The sequence below is a fragment of the Terrapene carolina genome, unplaced genomic scaffold (assembly GCF_002925995.2).
Source record: "Terrapene carolina triunguis isolate 2854851 unplaced genomic scaffold, T_m_triunguis-2.0 Scaffold242, whole genome shotgun sequence".
Taxonomy (NCBI): domain Eukaryota; kingdom Metazoa; phylum Chordata; order Testudines; family Emydidae; genus Terrapene; species Terrapene triunguis.
Window position 1 is genome coordinate 810,199 of NW_020664593.1, and position 19,758 is coordinate 829,956.

A 19,758-nucleotide genomic window follows, 5' to 3' on the forward strand; every position below is an offset into this window, starting at 1 on the left:
CTATTTTTATTATCGATACACTCTTCAATTTTAGAGCATTGTTTTTCAATCCATATCTCCTTGGCCACCTTCATTCCTTTCTTGATCTTTCTGCCAATCGCTCTGTATTTATCAGCTCTCTGTGCTATTCTTGTATCTCTTAAGTTCTTTTCTAGTGTCACACAGTTGTAGTATTTCATTTGTGACCCATTGTTTTGTCTTCTTACTATGTTTCCCAAGGATGTCCATTGCTGCCTTATTCATTACAGCGTTGAAATTGTTGGTCATTGTTTCTATGTCTTCCTCTAGAGCAAGCAGTGGGGCAAATTTTCCACCGACCATTGCTTGGAATTACTCTGCAATGTTTCGGTCTCTGAGTCTTTCTAAGTCAAACTTGGTTCTGGTGAGCTTTGGCCTGACGATTTTCCTTAGCCGCAGTCAAAAATTTAGCATCACAAGGTCATGATCACTTCCAATATCAGCACTGGGGAAGCTCCTTGTTTTAGCTCTGTTAATCCCAGAATGAAATCGATTTTGCACCATGATGTAGTCGATCTGGCTGTGATGTAGACCATTAGGTGTGTGCCATGTTTATTGTCTGGATGCTTTGTGTGCTCCTAATGTGTTTAAGAGAACCAGATTGTTATAGCTGGCAAACTCCAAAAGGCTCAATCCTCTCTCATTGGTTACCGCATTACAGAAAGGGCCACAATAATATTGCCAATCTGCCTGTGTGTCAGTACCCACTTTAGCATTCCAGTCTCCTTGTACAATCAAGATATCTTTCTTGTGTACCTTATCGATGATGTCTTGGAGCTGATTGTAAAAATCTTCAATTTGCTCATCGTCATAGTCTGTTGTAGGGGCGTAGACTTATACCACTGTGATATTAAACGGTACTGCCTTTAGACGGATGGAAATAAGCCTGCTGGACATTGGGCGGCATCCTAATACTGAATTCTTGATATCTTTACCCACAAAAAATCCTATGCCGTTTACATGTTTGTCCTCTCCACTGTAATAGAGTACATGGCCTTCTTCCGTTAGTACCTCTCCAAAGTTCTTCTATGTGACCTCAGAGATTCCTAGGAGGTGCCAGGTGTATTGTTCCATTTCGTACATGAGTTCTTTCAACTTCCCTATGTGTCTCAATGTCCTTACATTCCATGTGGCTATGGTGATGTTATATCTTCCACAGACCCTCTTTGTTGGGGTTACACCAGTAGTATACTTGTCATGTCTGCCGTGGTGGGAGATGGATGGCGCGGTCATTATTAACCCGGGCTGTGATCAATCCGGTATGGACATCGTTGACTTGCTCATCATATGGTGTGTCTTGGGCAAATTTCTAACCTGGTGGAGCCCATTCCTCTCCAGGCAGCCCCCTTTTAGTCGCCTCTTACAACATGCAGGAGGAACAGTGGGCCTGTTCTGTCCCCGGACCCACAGGTGACATCAAACACTTTACGGAAGTCCAAATATATTGGATGTACTGACTTCCCTTATCTAAAAAATCAGTTATTTTCTCAAGAAGGAAATCTGGTTAGTCTGGCATGATCTGACTTTGCTAAATCCATGTTGCGTTCCATCCCCTTTACCATTTACCTCTGTGAATTTAATTGTTCTTTTCTTCACAATTTGCTCTAAAACCTTGCATGCTACTGAGAACATAAGAATGGCCCTACTGGGTCAGACCAAAGGTCCATCTAGCCCAGTATCCTGTCTTCCAACAGTGGCCAGTGCCAGGTGCCCCAGAGGGAATGAACAGAACAGGTAATCATCAAGTGATCCATCCCCTGTCGCTCATTCCCAGCTTCTGGCAAACAGAGGCCAGGGTCAATCTCATGTGCCAATTCTTTCAGTATTCTGGGATGAAAATTACCCAGTCCCTCCAGTTTGAGCATGTAGAGGGGCGGACTCACCACTGTGGCGCCTCCTGCTGGTCTCTTCTGGGAATTAGCTCTTCCAGTGTCCTGGAGCGCCCCCTGCAGGCCGGTGAGCTGCCTGTCCTCTGGCCCCCGTGTCCCTCCCGGACCCCGGTGCCCTTGTATCTGGGGTGCTGCCCCCTGGCAGTACACCCCTCAGTACTAGGGTCTCCCCTCCCTGGGGAACCCCCACCCACTATCCCTACCTCACCTCAGAATAAGGCCACTGCCAGTCACCAACTAGCCCCCGCTCCCTGGGGCAGACTGCAGTATAGGCCACTGATCACAGGTAAGGTTAGGTTTGGACCTGCTGCCTTGGCCTACCCATGGGCTGCCCTCTGCAACCCCCAGTACCCCTTGGCCTCCTACTAGGCCGCAGCCTGGGGCTATCCAGGCTGGAGCTCCCCAGCTCCTCAGCCTGTCTCCAGCCCTGCTCCACTGAGGTACCCTGTGTCTAGCTCACTGCAGCCAGGCCCTTCTCCCTCTGAAGGCAGAGAGAGACTGTTGAGCTCCTGGCTCCCAGCCTTTTTATACAGGCCAGCTGAGGCCTGATTGGGGCGTGGCCCAGCTGCGGCTGCTTCCCCAATCAGCCTTGTAGCTTTTCCTTTGCCCCAGCCCTGCTCCCTGGCTGTTTTAAGCCCTTCAGGGCAGGAGCGGGGGACCACCCTGCTACAGAGCACATTAAGCTCTTTACGTTTTTCTTCAACATCGTGTGGTAATTTCTAGCTATAGACACTCATTTCCATCAGCCATACTGTCTTCATGCACATGCTCTATGTTATCATTCTTACTGAAAACTGAGGCAAAGTATTCATTTAGTTTTGAGGCCATTCCTAGATTATCTTTAATCTCCTTCCTATCCACACTGTGTAGCGGCCCAACCTCATCCATCCTTATTCCCTTTTTATTTATGTAACTAAGGCTACGTCTACACTACACATCTTACAGCAGCACCGCTGTACTGCTGCAGCTGCACCCCTGTAAGGTCGCCCGTGTAGCTGCTCTATGCCGACATAATTAAACCACCCCCAATGAGTGGCAGTAGCTATGTCGGGCGAGAGCATCTCCCACCAACATAGCACCGTCCACACTGGCGCTTCTGTCAGTGTAACTTATGTCAGTCAGAGGGGTGTTTTTTCCACACCCCTGACCAACAAAAGTTTTACCGTCAAAAGTGCTAGTGTCGACATAGCCTAATAAAACCTCTTATTATTTATTTTAATTTCCTTGGCAAGAGCTTCTGTCACCTCCTGTGGGTTTTAGCTTAATATGAAAGTAAAAGACAGCAGAGAAGGAAAACAAACCCCGCATTGAAAGTAAAACTCGTAGTCTGACACAGGTACACATGGAGAGTCCCCAATATAAAACAGCATGCATTATGTACGTAGATTCTCCAAATTCTCACAGGTATTCTCTGATGTCCTTACCGTGCTGTCTATGGGTACATGTGAACATGCATTTGAATGTGATGAATGTGACTTCTAAGGATAAGCAGCCCTTGAAATGAAAATCATCACAGTAAGGATCACTGTGTATGTACTTAAGGAGACCCAGCGTTCATTGGTGTTGGGTTCTAATAGATATTCAAGAAAGCACAGCTAACAGTGTAGTGAACAGTGCATGCCTTGTTCAGTTCCCCAACTCCAGTTGAACTATACCTGGGGTAACAGAACAAGGCTTGCACTGTATATTGCAAAGGAAGGTAGTCACCAATTTAACTGTGAAAGAATATGAATATGAGTATTTACGTTGGCACATTTTGCAGGTTCTGTAAGTTATTATTTCATGATGAATAATAAAAATGTCCTTGAAAGAACAGATTCCCTATGGGTTTGAACAATTTATATAGCTACATGTTACAATTATATCCCTGCTATTGAATCTGAGAGTATACGTTCTTATTTATTTAAAACAACAACAACAACAAACAATGAAAAGATTAAGTTCTGTGTAATGGAGCCAGAACATTCCTTACATTAAATCTGTGACATGGAAGGGTCAGCTTTACTCTGTAAATGACACAGAATGAGGAACACTGAACATGCACAGTAGGAAAATTGTGATGCCTGCTGTGGAATAGATTCCAAGAAAATGAAATAAAAGGTTTGAGGGGAAATAGCTGCTGAACTGGATTAAAATAATGATGGTTTGAAACTGGTAGGGGCTTAAACAAAATGTAGAATTTTGTTCTGGATAAATCCAAGGTGGTACTATATTAAAACCCCCTACATTTTATTCTCTTTTTCTCTGTTATAGATCACACATCCGTGGGCGGGCTGGGAGACAGTTTTTATGAATACTTATTGAAAGCCTGGTTGATGTCAGACAAAATGGACACGGAGGCAAGGAAAATGTACGACGATGCTATTGAGGTGATTATAATCCACTCAGTTTTTCTATGTAATGGATAAAAATAGTGCCATTGAAAAAACCACTTTTGATAACTGGGAAGCACAGGACTTTACCTGTTTTATTAAGTCTACTTGGAAAGCAATTTGGTTGTTTTTAAGGCTCCAAGAATACAACAGAAACCTTTCCTTTTGTGTAGTTTAAGAAAAAATATTTCAGTGAAATCTATTTAGTGCAGATTATCGTACTAAAAAATATCAACTCCTTCAAAACGATTAGCTACAGAAAATCAAGGTGAAGTTTAATTGGGACTGATCCTACAACCCTATATGTGCAAAATTCCCCATGACATCATGGATAGTCTTCTTGCCAGTTAAGTGTATGTAATGACACTAGGAATTGGGATCCTGAATGTTTTATTCCTTAAATTATTTTTGAAAGCATTTAGATGTTTGTCAAGGCTGCTTCCCCACTTTGAACTTTAGGGTACAAATGTGGGGGCCTGCATGAAAACTTCTAAGCTTAACTACCAACTTAGATCTGGTCTGCTGCCACCACTCCCAAAGTGCTAATTCCCTTCCCTGGGTAGCCTTGAGAGACTCTTCACCAATTCCCTGGTGAATACAGATCCAACCCCCTTGGATCTTAAAATAAGGAGAAATTAACCATCCCCCTCCTTTCTCCCACCAACTCCTGGTGGATCAAGATCCAACCCCCTTGGATCTAAAAACAAGGAAAAATCAATCAGGTTCTTAAAAAGAAGACTTTTAATTAAAGAAAAAGGTAAAAATCATCTCTGTAAAATCAGGATGGAAAATAACTTTACAGGGTAATCAAACTTAAAGAGCCCAGAGGAATCCCCTCTAACCTTAGGTTCAAAGTTACAGCAAACAGAGATAAACACTCTAGCAAAAGTTACATTTACAAGTTGAGAAAATAAAGATAAAAACTAACACACCTTGCCTGGCTGTTTACTTACAAGTTTGAAATATGAGAGACTTGTTTAGAAAGATTTGAAGAGCCTGGATTGATGTCTCGTCCCTCTCAGTCCCAAGAGCGAACCACCCCCAAAACAAAGAGCACAAACAGAAGCTTTCCCCCCACCAAGATTTGAAAGTATCTTGTCCCCTTATTGGTCCTTTGGGTCAGATGTCAGCCTGGTTACCTGAGCTTCTTAACCCTTTACAGGTAAAAGGATTTTGGAGTCTCTGGCCAGGAGGGATTTTATAGTACTGTACACAGGAGGGCGGTTACCCTTCCCTTTATAGTTATGACACGCCCACCAAATCACAGATAGTGTTGGACAGCCGGTTCCACACTGGCTGTGATTTCTTCCTGGAGCTCTAGGAGAAAACAGAGTTGATAAAACACATGCACCTTTAGACATACTACTGATTATATAAAAACTAACAATATGTTCCACATTCCAAGAACAATGTTTAACCAGTTGATTCTGGGAAACTTTCCCGGGAGAGTGCATCAGCCACTTTGTTAGAAGCTCCTGAAATGTGTTGTATTTCAAAATCGAAATCTTGGAGAGCTAAACTCCACTGAAGAAGTTTTTGTTATTCCCCTTGGCGGTAGGAAGCCACTGTAGCGCAGCATGGTCTGTTTGTAGTTGGAAACGCCGTCCCCAAACGTATGGGCGTAGCTTTTCCAGCGCGTACACAATGGCGTAGCATTCCTTTTCGCTGATCAACCAGTGGCTTTCCCTCTCAGACAAGTTCTTGCTGAGAAACACAACAGGATGAAATTCTTGATCCGGTCCTTCCTGCATTAAAACTGCTCCCACGCCCCGCTCGGACGCATCTGTGGTTACTAGGAACGGTTTGTCAAAGTCTGGGGCCCTTAGCACAGGGTCAGACATGAGTGACGCCTTAAGCTGATTAAAGGCCTTTTGACACTCATCAGTCCACCGAACTGCATTTGGCTGTTTCTTTCTGGTTCGGTCTGTCAGTGGGGCGGCGATTTGGCTGTAGTGTGGTACAAAGGGGGGAGGGATAGCTCAGTGGTTTGAGCACTGGCTTGCTAAACCCAGGGTTCTGAGTTCAATTCTTGAAGGAGCCACTTAGGGATCTGGGGCAAAATCAGTACTTGGTCCTGCTAGTGAAGGCAGGGGGCTGGACTTGATGACCTTTCAAGGTCCCTTCCAGTTCTATGAGATAGGTATATCTCCATATATTATTAATATTAAATCGCCTATAATATCTGGCCAAGCCTAAGAAGGATTGGACCTGTTTCTTTGACTTTGGAACCGGCCACTTTTGGATAGCATCCACTTTGGCCTGTAGGGGATTTATAGTTCCTTGACCCACCTGGTGCCCCAGGTACGTCACTCTGTTTTGGCCTATTTGACACTTTTTAGCCTTAACAGTTAGTCCTGCCTGCCTGATGCGCTCGAAGACTTTTTCCAGGTGCTCCAGGTGTTCTGCCCATGAATCAGAAAAAATGGCCACATCATCGAGGTAGGCAACTGCAGTTTCTCCCAATCCCGCTAGGAGACCATCTACAAGTCTTTGGAAGGTGGCGGGTGCATTTCACAGCCCGAAAGGGAGTACATTAAATTCATACACCCCTGCCTGGGTGACGAAGGCTGACCTTTCCTTGGCGGGTTCATCTAGTGGTATTTGCCAGTACCCCTTGGTTAAGTCTAAGGTAGAGATGAATTGGGCATGTCCCAATTTCTCCAATAGCTCATCTGTGCGTGGCATTGGATAGTTGTCAGGACGAGTTACAGCATTTAGCTTATGGCAGTCCACACAAAAGCGTATTTCCCCATCTGGTTTGGGAACTAGAACCACTGGAGATGCCCATGCACTGTTAGAGGGGCGGATTATACCCATCTGTAGCATGTCCTGGATCTCCCTTTTTATAGCAGTTTGGGCATGAGGTGACTCCCGGTAGGGTGGGGTTCTAATTGGGTAAGCATTACCTGTGTCAATGGAGTGGTATGCCCATTCGGTCCGTCCTGGGGTGGCTGAGAACATTGGCGCAAAGCTAGTGCACAGCTCCTTGATCTGCTGCTGCTGCAGATGTCCAAGGGTCGCGGAGAGGTTCACCTCTTCCATGCCACCATTACTTTTTCCTTCGTAGTAGACACCTTCAGGCCACTCCGCGTCATCTGTTTCCTGGGCTGTAAACTGGGAAACCTTTAATTCTCTGGAATAAAAGGGCTTAAGAGAATTAACATGGTATACCTTAGGCTTTATGTTGGAGGTGGGGGATGCTATGAGATAGTTAACAGCTCCTAGGCGCTCCTGGACCGTGAATGGTCCTTCCCACGACGCTTCCATTTTATGGGCCTGGAGCGCCTTTAAGACCATGACTTGGTCTTCTACTTTGAAGGACCGTTCTCTGGAATGTTTATCATACCAGGCCTTTTGCTCTTCCTGAGCATCCTTTAGGTTTTCTTTAGCAAGGGCTAAAGAGTGTCGGAGGGTGCTTTGTAGGTTGCTTACAAAGTCTAGAATGTTAGTTCCTGGAGAAGGCGTAAACCCCTCCCATTGCTGCTTCACCAACTGTAATGGCCCTTTAACCTCGCGGCCATACACAAGTTCAAATGGTGAAAACCCTAAACTGGGATGTGGTACAGCCCTGTAGGCAAAAAGCAACTGCTGCAACACTAGGTCCCAATCATTGGAATGTTCATTTACGAATTTACGTATCATGGCCCCCAAAGTTCCATTAAACCTCTCCACCAGGCCATTGGTCTGATGGTGGTAAGGGGTGGCAACCAAGTGATTCACCCCATGAGCTTCCCACAGGTTTTTCATGGTCCCTGCCAGGAAATTAGTTCCCAAATCTGTAAGGATGTCGGAGGGCCAACCTACCCTGGCAAAAATGTCTGCTAATGCCTGGCACACACTTTTAGCCCTGGTGTTGCTTAAGGGTACTGCTTCCGGCCATCGGGTAGCAAAATCCATAAAAGTCAGTATGTACTGCTTTCCTCTGGGTGTCTTCTTTGGGAAAGGACCCAGAATATCCACAGCTACTCGCTGAAATGGGACCTCAATTATGGGTAGTGGCTGGAGAGGGGCTTTGACCTGGTCTTGGGGCTTTCCCACTCGTTGGCACACCTCACAAGACCGGACATAATTAGCAACGTCCTTGCCCATTCCCTCCCAGTGGAAGGACTTCCCCAACCGATCTTTGGTTCTGTTCACCCCAGAATGGCCAGTGGGATGATCATGGGCTAAGCTCAAGAGCTTTACCCGATACTTAGTGGGAACTACCAACTGTCTTTGAGGATGCCAGTCTTCCTGGTGCCCACCAGAAAGAGTCTCCTTGTATAAAAGTCCTTGTTCTACCACAAACCGGGATCGGTTACAAGAGCTGAGAGGCGGTGGGGTGCTCCGTGCCACCGCCCAAGCTTTCTGAAAGCTGTCATCTGCTTCCTGCTCAGCCTGGAACTGTTCCCTTGATGCTGGAGACATCAGTTCCTCCTTGGACTGTGGACTTGGGCTTGGTCCCTCTGGAAGCGATGTAGGTGCTGGGGCTGTTTCCGTTGACTGTGAACCGCTGTCCGCTGGTGCACTATGTTGTATTTCAGGCTCTGGCTGAGCCTCTTGGGTAGGGTTATCTGCTGCTTCTGCCAGTTCAGGCTCGCTGGTGCCCCCTGGCGTTGGAGTTGTAGACGGGTTTGCAAACGCTGTACTCAATGCTGGCAATGGTTCTGGCGCTGGTTGTGTTACCAGTTCCAGTTCTGGGACTGGCTTTGGCAGGGTCTCTGGGATTGGATCCACTATGGCTGTTGCAGTCGTTGGCAGGGGATCCGGTTCCACCACCTTTGTCTGGGTCTCTGGTAACACCGACGGGGCCCTGGGGGACGGCTCAGGAACAGGGATGGGGGTGAAAGCTTGCTTAGCCTGGCTGCGGGTGACTATTCCCACCCTCTTGGCTAGCTTCACATGGTTGGCCAAGTCTTCCCCCAGCAGCATGGGGATGGGATAATTGTCATAGACTGCAAAAGTCCACATTCCTGACCAGCCCTTGTACTGGACATGCAACTTGGCTGTAGGCAAGGTTACAGACTGTGACATGAAGGGTTGAATTGTCACTGGAGCCTCCGGGTTGATGAGTTTGGGGTCCACTAGGGATTGGTGGATAGTCGACACTTGTGCCCCAGTGTCCCTCCAAGCGATAACCTTCTTTCCGCCCACTCTCAAGGTTTCCCTTCGCTCCGAGGGTATGAGAGAGGCATCTGGGTCTGGGGATCTTTGGTGTGATTGTGGTGTAATGAACTGTAATCGGTTGGGGTTCTTGGGACAGTGAGCCTTTATATGTCCCAGTTCATTACATTTAAAACATCACCCTGCTAAGGTATCACCAGGGCGATGTTGGTTGGTGGAGACTGGTGTGGTGGGGTGAGAAGGCGTCTGGGGTTTCCCTTGGGATGTAGGTGGGGCCTTGGGTTGTCCCCGGTGGTAAGGTTTTGTTTCGGGTTGCCCCTTCTGATATTCGCTCCAACTGCTACTAGTTTTTTTCTTTTCTGCCACCTCCACCCATTTGGCTCCAATCTCCCCTGCCTCGGTTACAGTTTTGGACTTCCCATCTAGGATGTACCTTTCTATTTCCTCAGGAACACCCTCTAAGAACTGCTCCATTTTCACTAGGAAAAACAGATCTTCCAGAGATTTAACATTTGCTCCTGATACACAGGCATCACAATTTTTGTCAATGTGGTAGGCATGTCGGTTAAATGACACGTCTGGTTTCCACCTTAGGGCTCTGAACCGCCGACGGGCATGCTCGGGTGTTAGCCCCATTCTGATTCTGGCCTTGTTTTTAAAAAGTTCATAACTGTTCATGTGTTCCTTAGGCATTTCAGCCGCCACCTCTGCTAAGGGTCCACTGAGCTGCGGCCTCAGCTCTACCATGTACTGGTCTGTAGTGATGCTGTACCCAAGGCAGGCCCTTTCAAAATTTTCTAAGAAGGCCTCAGTATCATCGCCTGCCTTGTAGGTGGGGAATTTTCTGGGATGGGAAGTGGTACCTGGAGAGGGGTTGCTAGGATTGACTGGTATATCCGGCCTAGCCCGTGCTAATTCCAGTTCATGCTTCATCTCTTTTTCTCTCAGCTCCATCTCTTTTTCTTTTTGCTCCATAGCTCTCTTGTGGGCCTCCTCTTTGGCTTTCTCTTCTCTTTCTCTCTGCTCCATAGCAGCTTCTTTCTCGAGTTTTTTTAATTGGAGCAGTCTCTGATGTTTCTTTTCATTTTCTTCTGCTTCTAGTCTGACCAGTTCTAGTTTGTTAACTACGTCACTGGTACTCATTTTCCTGTTTTCTTGTGCTGGGTCACACCCCCTCTGCAGTTCACTGAAACTGGGATGCACTCAGCTCAGGCTGCTCAGGTAACAGAAACTTTCTAACTAGCTATCCCCGAGAGGTAGAAAGAAAAAAAAACAATTCAGCTTGTAAATTCCTTTTGCCAGCTGTTTGCTCACTGCTTGACCCCTTCTCTTAACAAAGACCCTTGTTAAAAAAACGTAACACCTCTGCCTTCAGGCAACGAGAGATAAGATATGCATCTACCTTTAGCTCTGCTTTCCAAGCAGCTAGAAAGGAGGAAAAAAAATCTTACTGGCTTTTGGTTTAAAATGATCCCACCGCTCTGCCACAATGTCAAGGCTGCTTCCCCACTTTGAACTTTAGGGTACAAATGTGGGGGCCTGCATGAAAATTTCTAAGCTTAACTACCAGCTTAGATCTGGTCTGCTGCCACAACTCCCAAAGTGCTAATTCCCTTCCCTGGGTAGCCTTGAGAGACTCTTCACCAATTCCCTGGTGAATACAGATCCAAACCCCTTGGATCTTAAAATAAGGAGAAATTAACCATCCCCCTCCTTTCTCCCACCAACTCCTGGTGGATCAAGATCCAACCCCCTTGGATCTAAAAACAAGGAAAAATCAATCAGGTTCTTAAAAAGAAGACTTTTAATTAAAGAAAAAGGTAAAAATCATCTCTGTAAAATCAGGATGGAAAATAACTTTACAGGGTAATCAAACTTAAAGAGCCCAGAGGAATCCCCTCTAACCTTAGGTTCAAAGTTACAGCAAACAGAGATAAACACTCTAGCAAAAAGGTACATTTACAAGTTGAGAAAACAAAGATAAAAACTAACACACCTTGCCTGGCTGTTTACTTACAAGTTTGAAATATGAAAGACTTGTTTAGAAAGATTTGGAGAGCCTGGATTGATGTCTGGTCCCTCTCAGTCCCAAGAGCGAACCACCCCCAAAATAAAGAGCACAAACAGAAGCCTTCCTCCCACCAAGATTTGAAAGTATCTTGTCCCCTTATTGGTCCTTTGAGTCAGATGTCAGCCAGGTTACCTGAGCCTCTTAACCCTTTACCCTTCCCTTTATAGTTATGACAATGTTATACAAAATATTTAGTTAGTAATTGTGTAGACGGTACAAACCAATGTCCTCCCACGGTGACTCTCTTTGCAGTGTTTTTCGTGCCACCTTGTAATGTGATTTTGTTGGATCTTAATGTTGAGTGGTGTCAGCATAGTACTGAACTTAGGCTTGCTCTCTTCCTCCCTCTCTTCCTGCTTCTAGTAATTATGGGTCACGCATGGTCCACTCCTAGGATGACCTGTGGCTTAATTTTTTCCTTCCAGATCAGACTGGGGGAGAATGGGACTCCTTGTCAAGAGTCAGGAGGCTAATTACAAGGTTTTTTTCTTTAAAACGTTTTAAATGTTTAGGCTATTCACCTTGATGAGTATGATCACCAATTAAATATAGTACTAGAATATAGATTTTCATACATTATTGGATAATCTTTGAAACATCTCTGTAGGCAGACACAGTATTATTCCAGGCATATTACTAATGCAGTAGTTCCCAAGCTTTTTACCTTGTGGCGTGGGGCCAGCAGCCAGGGTCCCAGGTGCACAGCCGAGCCAGGGTTCTGGTTGCAGGGCCAGCAGCTGGAGTCGGGGCCAGGAGTGGAACTGGGTGGCCCGGTGGGAGCTGGCTCAGTGGGAGCTGGCCCGGGCTCCAGGTGGACCCCCCCTCCGTGCCTCCTTAGGGGGTTGCCCCATAGTTTGGGGACCTCTGTACTAATGCTATGATACACTGTTCATGTGATTACACTCTTGTGGTTTCAAACACAATCTTCTTTGTTAAATGTTGACCCTAATTTGGCCCACACAATCCCCCATCCTATAAATGTGACCTATATTCTTGATTCCTAGATGGTCTGAAGTAATTAGGATGAAATTCAATAAGGACAAATGCAAAATACTCCATTTAGGGAGGAACAATCAGTTGCACACATACAAAATGGGAAATGACTGCCTAAGAAGGAGTACTACAGAAAGGGATCTGGGGGTCATAGTAGACCATAAGCTAAATATGAGTCAACAGTGTAACACTGTTGCATAAAAACCAAACATAATTCTGGGATGTGTAAGCAAGACACGAGAAGTAATTCTTCCACTCTACTCCACGCTGATTAGGCCTCAGCTGGAGTATTGTGTCCAGTTCTGGGTGCCACATTTCAGGAACCATGTGGACAAATTGGAGAAAGTCCAGAGAAGAGCAACAAAAAAGATTAAAGGTCTAGAAAACATGACCTATGAGGGAAGACTGAAAAAAATGGGCTTGTTTAGTTTGGAAAAGAGAAGACTAAGAGGGGACATGATAACAGTTTTCAAGTACATAAAAGGTTGTTACAAGGAGGAGGGAGAAAAATTGTTCTTCTTAACCTCTGAGGATAGTACAAGAAGCAATGGACTTAAATTGCAGCAAGGGAGGTTTAGGTTGGACATTAGGAAAAACTTCCTAACTGTCAAGGTGGTTAAGCACTGGAATAAATTGCCTAGGGAGGTTGTGGAATCTCCATCACTGGAGATTTTAAAGAACATGTTAGACAAACACCTGTCAGGAATGGTCTAGATCAGAGGTTCTCAAACTGTGGTCTGTGGACCACCAGTGGTCCAAGAGCTCCATTCAGGTGGTCCGCGGATAGTTCCCTCTAAGGTGCGCGCCTGGGTGGCCACACACGAGAGAATGAAGGGCCACCTCCCTAATTAGTGGAGCCATGCAGGCATGGCTCCACTAATTAGGTGCCTGGACCCTGGAGAAGACGCACACGTAAGGTGAGGTGCTGGACTGGGGGGAATAGGGGGTAGGTGGGAGGGGGCAGTGGGGTGAGAAGAGGGGGTGGGGGAATTCGGAACGTGCAGGGCTGCGGCAGCCAGAGAAAGAGGCGACTTTCCCCAGCTCCAGGGCTGTGGCTGCCAGGGAGAGACCCCCCCGCCCTCTTTCCCAGTCCCAGCTCGGGTGCTGATGCGGTGTGGGAGAGAGGGCACATCCATCGCATTAGAAAGGTAAGACTGCTGATATGAAAATACGAGTTGTGTGCTTTTATTTGTAGCACAAAAAAACGTTTATTATTAAGGTTTTTTTTATATAGCACTTTTATCCAAAGCGCTTTACAATAGTTAGCTAATGGTACAAACATTTGGAAAGATCATTAGGTGATCCGCTGAGACCCTCAGCAATTTTCAAGTGGTCGACGAAAAAAAAAGTTTGAGAACCATTGGTCTAGATAATACTTAGTCCTGTCATGAGTGCAGGGGACTGGACTACATGACCTCCCGAGGTCCCTTCCATTCCTATGGTTCTATGTATGGCCTTGCATTTAGCTATATTAAAACACATGCTGTTCAAGTATGCCCAGCTTATTATTTGCTTTACACTGCTCTGTAGAACTGACCTGTCTTTATGATTGTTAACAACTCTGCCAATTTTTGTGTCACCTGAAAACTTTCAGCAGTGATTTTATATTTTCTTGCAGATCATTGATACTGAATAGCATTGGATCAAGATCTGATCCCTGTGGGATCTGTTGTGTTAATTTTGATGGAATTAAATGAATTCAGAGAGTCACAGGGGTCTACTTCATCCTTTCACTGTACAACTCTAAACATTTAAACATGGTTCCGGTTTTTGAGTACAGAGACCTCAGCCTGCTTACAATGGCAAACACACCACTAAAAATCTTATTAATCTTTTATTAAAATTACAAAAAAGAAGGAAAAGCAGTTAAAGCATTTGAAATGTAAAGTAATAAGTAAGGCTTTTATTTTAAGAATGGTCCTTGTTCCCTTTCCCTTTAGATGTAGAGAGTTTTTATAAGGAAAAAAAACCCTGTCTGACAGTCTTTTAGAGGATATTAAAGACAGTAAAAATGTCTTTTTTGGGGAAAGACACAACAAGACGAACACACACAAAAGGAGAGAAAAGGACTGCAAAGACACAAAATGCAGCTTCTGTCTCTGGCGCGGACTTTTGCACTTGCAACCTTTCAGCTGAAGAAACACAGGCACAGCACACTGTCTTATCAGCCACTCCAAGGCCTAGAAAACTCATATCAGAATCGAGCTGTTTAAGATATTGCTTTCATTGCCTCTCTGATTACTGGCTCACAGCAATGTTGCAAAAGATGCAGTCTTGGCCAGATCAGCCAAGTTCTTATTAAACAGAAAGCAAAAAGAGAGGAAAGAGAAGAAATAAGGTGTGGGAAGGAAAAGGACACATGCGATAGGAATGACAGCAGGAACCGAAATCTCACATTTCAGGTGATTTAGCTGGGGCTAAATGAAGAGGGTGATATCGTGTGGGTTTCTCTCTGGCCCAGTGTGGGCAGGACATCTCTCAAGATCAGAAGGGTGAAAGTCCAATAGTGTCACAGTGGCTCCTGGAGTTCCAAGAGATAGTGGTGGGAGCCATGGTGGTGAAGATTGCTCCTTTCGGTCCATCCAGCCTCCAAAAATTTTGATCCATGAAGTCTTATTTTTAAGGACTCCAAAAGGGAATGATGGGGGAAATAGTTCATCCCCTCATTATTTGGTCCAGCAATTAGACCTAATTTCTGACACTTCAGTTTTGCTTCATTAGCTTCCAATTCCGTTCTCCTCTTGTTTACCAGTCCTGATCTTAACACCATCCTTGGGTGGTATCAGTAGACTCTTGTTTTGACTAATTCAGTTTTTCTGTCTCCTTTTTGTACCTTTTCCCATACAGTTTTATATAACACTCTGACTTTTAATTTTGTTACTTTGGACAACTTAGAGTACAGGCCTCTGCCTAAGAGGCCCCACTGTAATGCCCCCATTGGATAATGATCCCCCATTTGTAATTGTGTTTTGTGATGGGTCCGTTAGCCAGTTTTTAATCCATTTACTATGTGCTACATTGATTTTATATAATGCTACATTTTTACTCAGAATATCATACGTCAGATGCCTTACTGAAGTCTATTATGTCAACACAGTTACTTTTGTCAAACTTGTGATTTAATTTTAAAAAGATTTGAAATTTTTTTGAGAGGACCTATTTTTTATAAAGCTATGTTGATTTGCATTAGTTTGCTGCTGTCTCTAGCTCTTTACTAATTGCATCCTATCTGAGCCTTTCCATGATTTTGCTTGGAACTGATATCAGATTAATCTGATCTGTAGTTACCCAGTTCATCCCATTACCCTTTTTAATTTTTGGCACAATGTTAGCTTTTTCTGGTCCTTTAGAACTGAGGGGGGATAAGATTGCTCTCTTTAAATATATCAGAGGGATAAATACCAGGGAGGGAGAGGAATTATTTCAGCTCAGTACTAATGTGGACATGAGAACAAATGGATATAAACTGGCCGTCGGGAAGTTTAGGCTCGAAATTAGACGAAGGTTTCTAACCATCAGAGGGGTGAAGTTCTGGAACAGCCTTCCGAGGGAAACAGTGGGAGCGAAAGACCTCTCTGGCTTTAAGATTAAGCTTGATAAGTTTATGGAGGGGATGGTTTGATGGGATAACGTGATTTTAGTCAATAGGTCAATAACGTCCCATCGCTGGTAATTAGTAACAATGGTCAATGATGGGATATTAAAAGTTACTACAGAGAAATTTTTTCCGGAGGGTCTGGCTGGAGAATCTTGCTAGCATGCTCGGGGTTCAGCTGATCGCCATATTTGGGGTTGGGAAGGAATTTTCCTCCAGGGCAGATTGGCAGAGGCCCTGGATGTTTTTCGCCTTCCTCCGCAGCATGGGGCAGGGGTCGCTTGCTGGAGGATTCTCTGCGACTTGAAGTCTTTAAATCATGATTTGGGGACTTCAGCAGCTGAGTCAAGGGAGAGAATTATTCCAGGAGTGGGTGGGTCAGCTTTTGTGGCCTGCATCATGCGGGAGGTCAGTCTAGATGATCATAATGGTCCCTTCTGACCTTAAAGTCTATGAGTCTATGAGAACTTCCCCAGTATTCCAAGATTTGTTACAAAGCAACATCAGTAGTTCAGAGAGCACCTCAGCTCCTCAGCCTCTTTTGATATTTTTGGGTGCAAGTTACTGGTCCGACATGTTTAAAAATGTTTATCAGTTGCTGTTTAGCATCCTCCCTGGTTACTGTTGGAATCAAAAGTATTTCATTATCACCGTGGTCTGTGAATATGTAAACCCCATTTCTTTTTCTTATTTCATGGTGGTCAGCCAAAAACACTTAAAACTATATCTGTCATTGTACTCCCTATGGTCCCAGTCTTGCCAGTGATTCCATATGGGCAGATCCCTGTGCTTGCATGGAGACATAGGGAAGTTAAGGTGGGTCCAAACGTGCATCGGGGTCCACCCATGTGGAAGAGCTTTCAGGATCAGGGCCTATTTTTGTAGTCAGCAATTCTGCTAGACATAGCAGGAATATGTGTGCAAACAAGTGTTCAGTAAGTATAGCTGATTGTTTTCTCTAACTACATTTTGGATGTTTTATTAAATCCATAGAATAGTTAATCAGAGTTGATCTCTAGTGCATGGATGACAGCATTTTTTTGTAAGTGTTCTGTGTCTCTGGGCATATCTACATTGCAATGTAAGCCTGGGCTCAAGCTCAAGCCCTAACCCCCCTTCTGTCTACACACAAATATCTTGGACTCCAGCTCAGACCCAGGGTCCTAGGACCCCATGATGGTAGAGGGTCAAAGCCCAAGTTAAGGTTGGACCCAAGGTTCAAGCCCTATCATTTTACATTGTAGACGCAGCCTTCCCCCACCCCACATACTTGGGTCCTTGGGAGTCCTCCAACAGTATCCCACAATGCAATGGGATGGTTTCCTTTGTCCTTTCTCTTCCAAAAATCACCAGTTAACTCCAGGGAAATTGAAGCAGCCCCCTTGTTCCAGTGCAGCTGCTTAGCGTTTAACCCATCTATTTTATTCTGACCATTGAGCTACAAACCCACATTAAGAGAACCTTCAGCATTTGCAATGAATGCCAACTAGAAGAAATCCATTACGAAGTGTGTTAGTTCGTGGTCGTGGAAGCACAGCCAGATTTTGGCTATACAGTGGATTTTAGTAAGATTTACCAGGATTGACTATTCATACCAACAAATAGCAAAGATGCTGACAGCATTGGAAATTTAACGGACCATGACCAACACAGAGAACAGATTCAGTGGCACAAGACTGAGTACCTGAAAACCAGGGACCACAACTGCATCTCTGGCAACTCACCGATATCATGCCAGTTTTATGATGAGTTTGACTGGGTGCTGGGCACTGCGCCAAGCACAGAGCCACCAGCGGTGCACGATGACCTGATCAGCTGGGATGGTGTCCTGCTGGCCTGAGAAGCCAGCATGGGAATCGATGGGTACAAGCAGGCACCAAATGTGGCAAATAAAAAGACTTTGCTAACTAAATGGGTCCTAGAGGAGGCTTTGCTGCAGGAGTAGCTGCAGCACATCCTGGGGCCATACTCAGAGGAGCTTTTTGATCCCCCCACCAAAGGAACAGCTCACCCAGGGACTGGTATCAGAAATGGAAGAGGGCAAAGCTACCTAGAGCCTGGTAAGTTTCTGACTCCATTTTTGTGTTTATTAATATAGGAACAGGAGGGATTTCTGCTCTAAGAACCAGTGCAAAAGATATAAGCCCTGGGTAGCAGCATATATCTGCTAATGGTGGATTGCATGCCAGCACCTTGACGTCCCCTCACTCTCCACCCACCATGGGGAATTAAAAATGGAGACCAGGAAACACAATCAGTAAAACGAGCATGTAAGAGAGAATATTTAAGGCACACAGTTTTGCTAATACATTCCAGTTTGTTAGAATGAGAATCTTATATTACATTCCCTGTATGTACACTGCTTGATACCAAGCAACAGTGTAACAAGCTGCCTGAAAAGACTGAACTGTACGGGGTGGGGAGGGAGAGGGAGAGGGAGAGGGAAAAGGTTCAAATGTCGTCCATTTTCACATGTCCATTTCTACTAATGCAGTCCAGGCTTTCCATGGGTGATGAAATCATTAGTCCCAAATACGACCAGGGTTTGAATTCAGTCCAGAAATTTGCCGGGGGGAAGGGGGATGGCAATGGAGTTCTGTGTGTTTGCAGGCAGTCCTAACAGTCTGTATCAGAAGCCATGGGGAGGCACTAAACCATTTAGAAGATAATGCCGTATCCTGTTGATTCCCTCATGAATTCTGACCCAATCCCAGGTGCTGATAGCTGCAGACTTTTCCTGTAGCAGGAACTCCAGATAGGTAGTCACATTTCGGGGAAGGGTGTGTAGTGAGCCGGTGTGGCACCCCTCCGTCTCCGACAGGGCCGAGCTTCCTCCAACCCCAGTGTGGGCGGAGCCACCGGGTCCGGGGCCCGCCCCTCCGAGGTCACGGCCCCGACCCGGAAGTATAAAAGCCCGCCAGCAGAGCTCAGTGAGAGCCAGACCGCCAGAGAGAGCAGACGTCCCGGGCCAAGCTCCCGCTTGGGAGACAGCCGCAGGCCGTGAGCCGCCTGCTAACGGCCCGCGCCGGTCAAGCCTCCCGCTCGCCCGTTATCCCGAGGAGGACTGGTCCAGCCTGCCCCGGACCCGTTATCCCGAGGAGGACTGGCCCAGCCTGCCCCGGACCCATTATCCCGAGGAGGACTGGCCCAGCCTGCCCCGGACCCGTTACCCCGAGGAGGACTGGCCCAGCCTGCCCCGTGCCAGCTATCCTGACGAGGACTGGCCCAGCTTGCCCCGGACCAGCTGCCCCAAGGAGGAGTCAAGTCTGCCCCGTGCCAGCTATCCTGAGGAAGAGCTGCCAGACCGGGCCCCAAGCTCCGCACCCGAGGAGCCGATGCTGCTGGACTGGCCCGAACCCGGCATCACCGCCGAGGTAAGCCCCGAGGGGGAACACGGAAGTAGCCCGGGGGTAGCCGACCCAGGTCAGGCTGCAGAGGCCTGCGAGCCGATGTCAGTGTATTTCGGTCAGGATACCCCACTGACCGGCAGCGACAGTAATCGCTGGTAGGGCCCCGGGCTGGGACGCAGTGGAGTGGGTGGGCCTGCGTCCCCCCCTGCCACCCCACTCACGGGTGGCAGGCTTCCCCCTCACCCAACGCTCAGGTCGGAACCTGGGCCTGATTAAACTGCTTGTTTGCTCAACCCCTGCCCCAAAGGGCTTGAGTTGTGACTGTTTGTGCCCCACCTGACCCAGGGCCTGGGCCCCTTACCCGCTT

General features: G+C 46.2%; 1 protein-coding gene across 2 annotated transcripts in view; it reads left to right on the forward strand.

The window, feature by feature from the left end:
• The window catches only part of MAN1A2 (mannosidase alpha class 1A member 2), a 330,855-nt gene that overhangs the window by 276,191 nt on the left and 34,906 nt on the right, over nt 1-19,758 (forward strand). For both annotated transcript variants that reach the window (XM_024217756.3, XM_024217757.2), the window contains exon 9: nt 4,161-4,276. In XM_024217756.3, the coding sequence (XP_024073524.1) occupies nt 4,161-4,276 (116 nt within the window). The remainder of the gene's footprint in view (nt 1-4,160; nt 4,277-19,758) is intronic.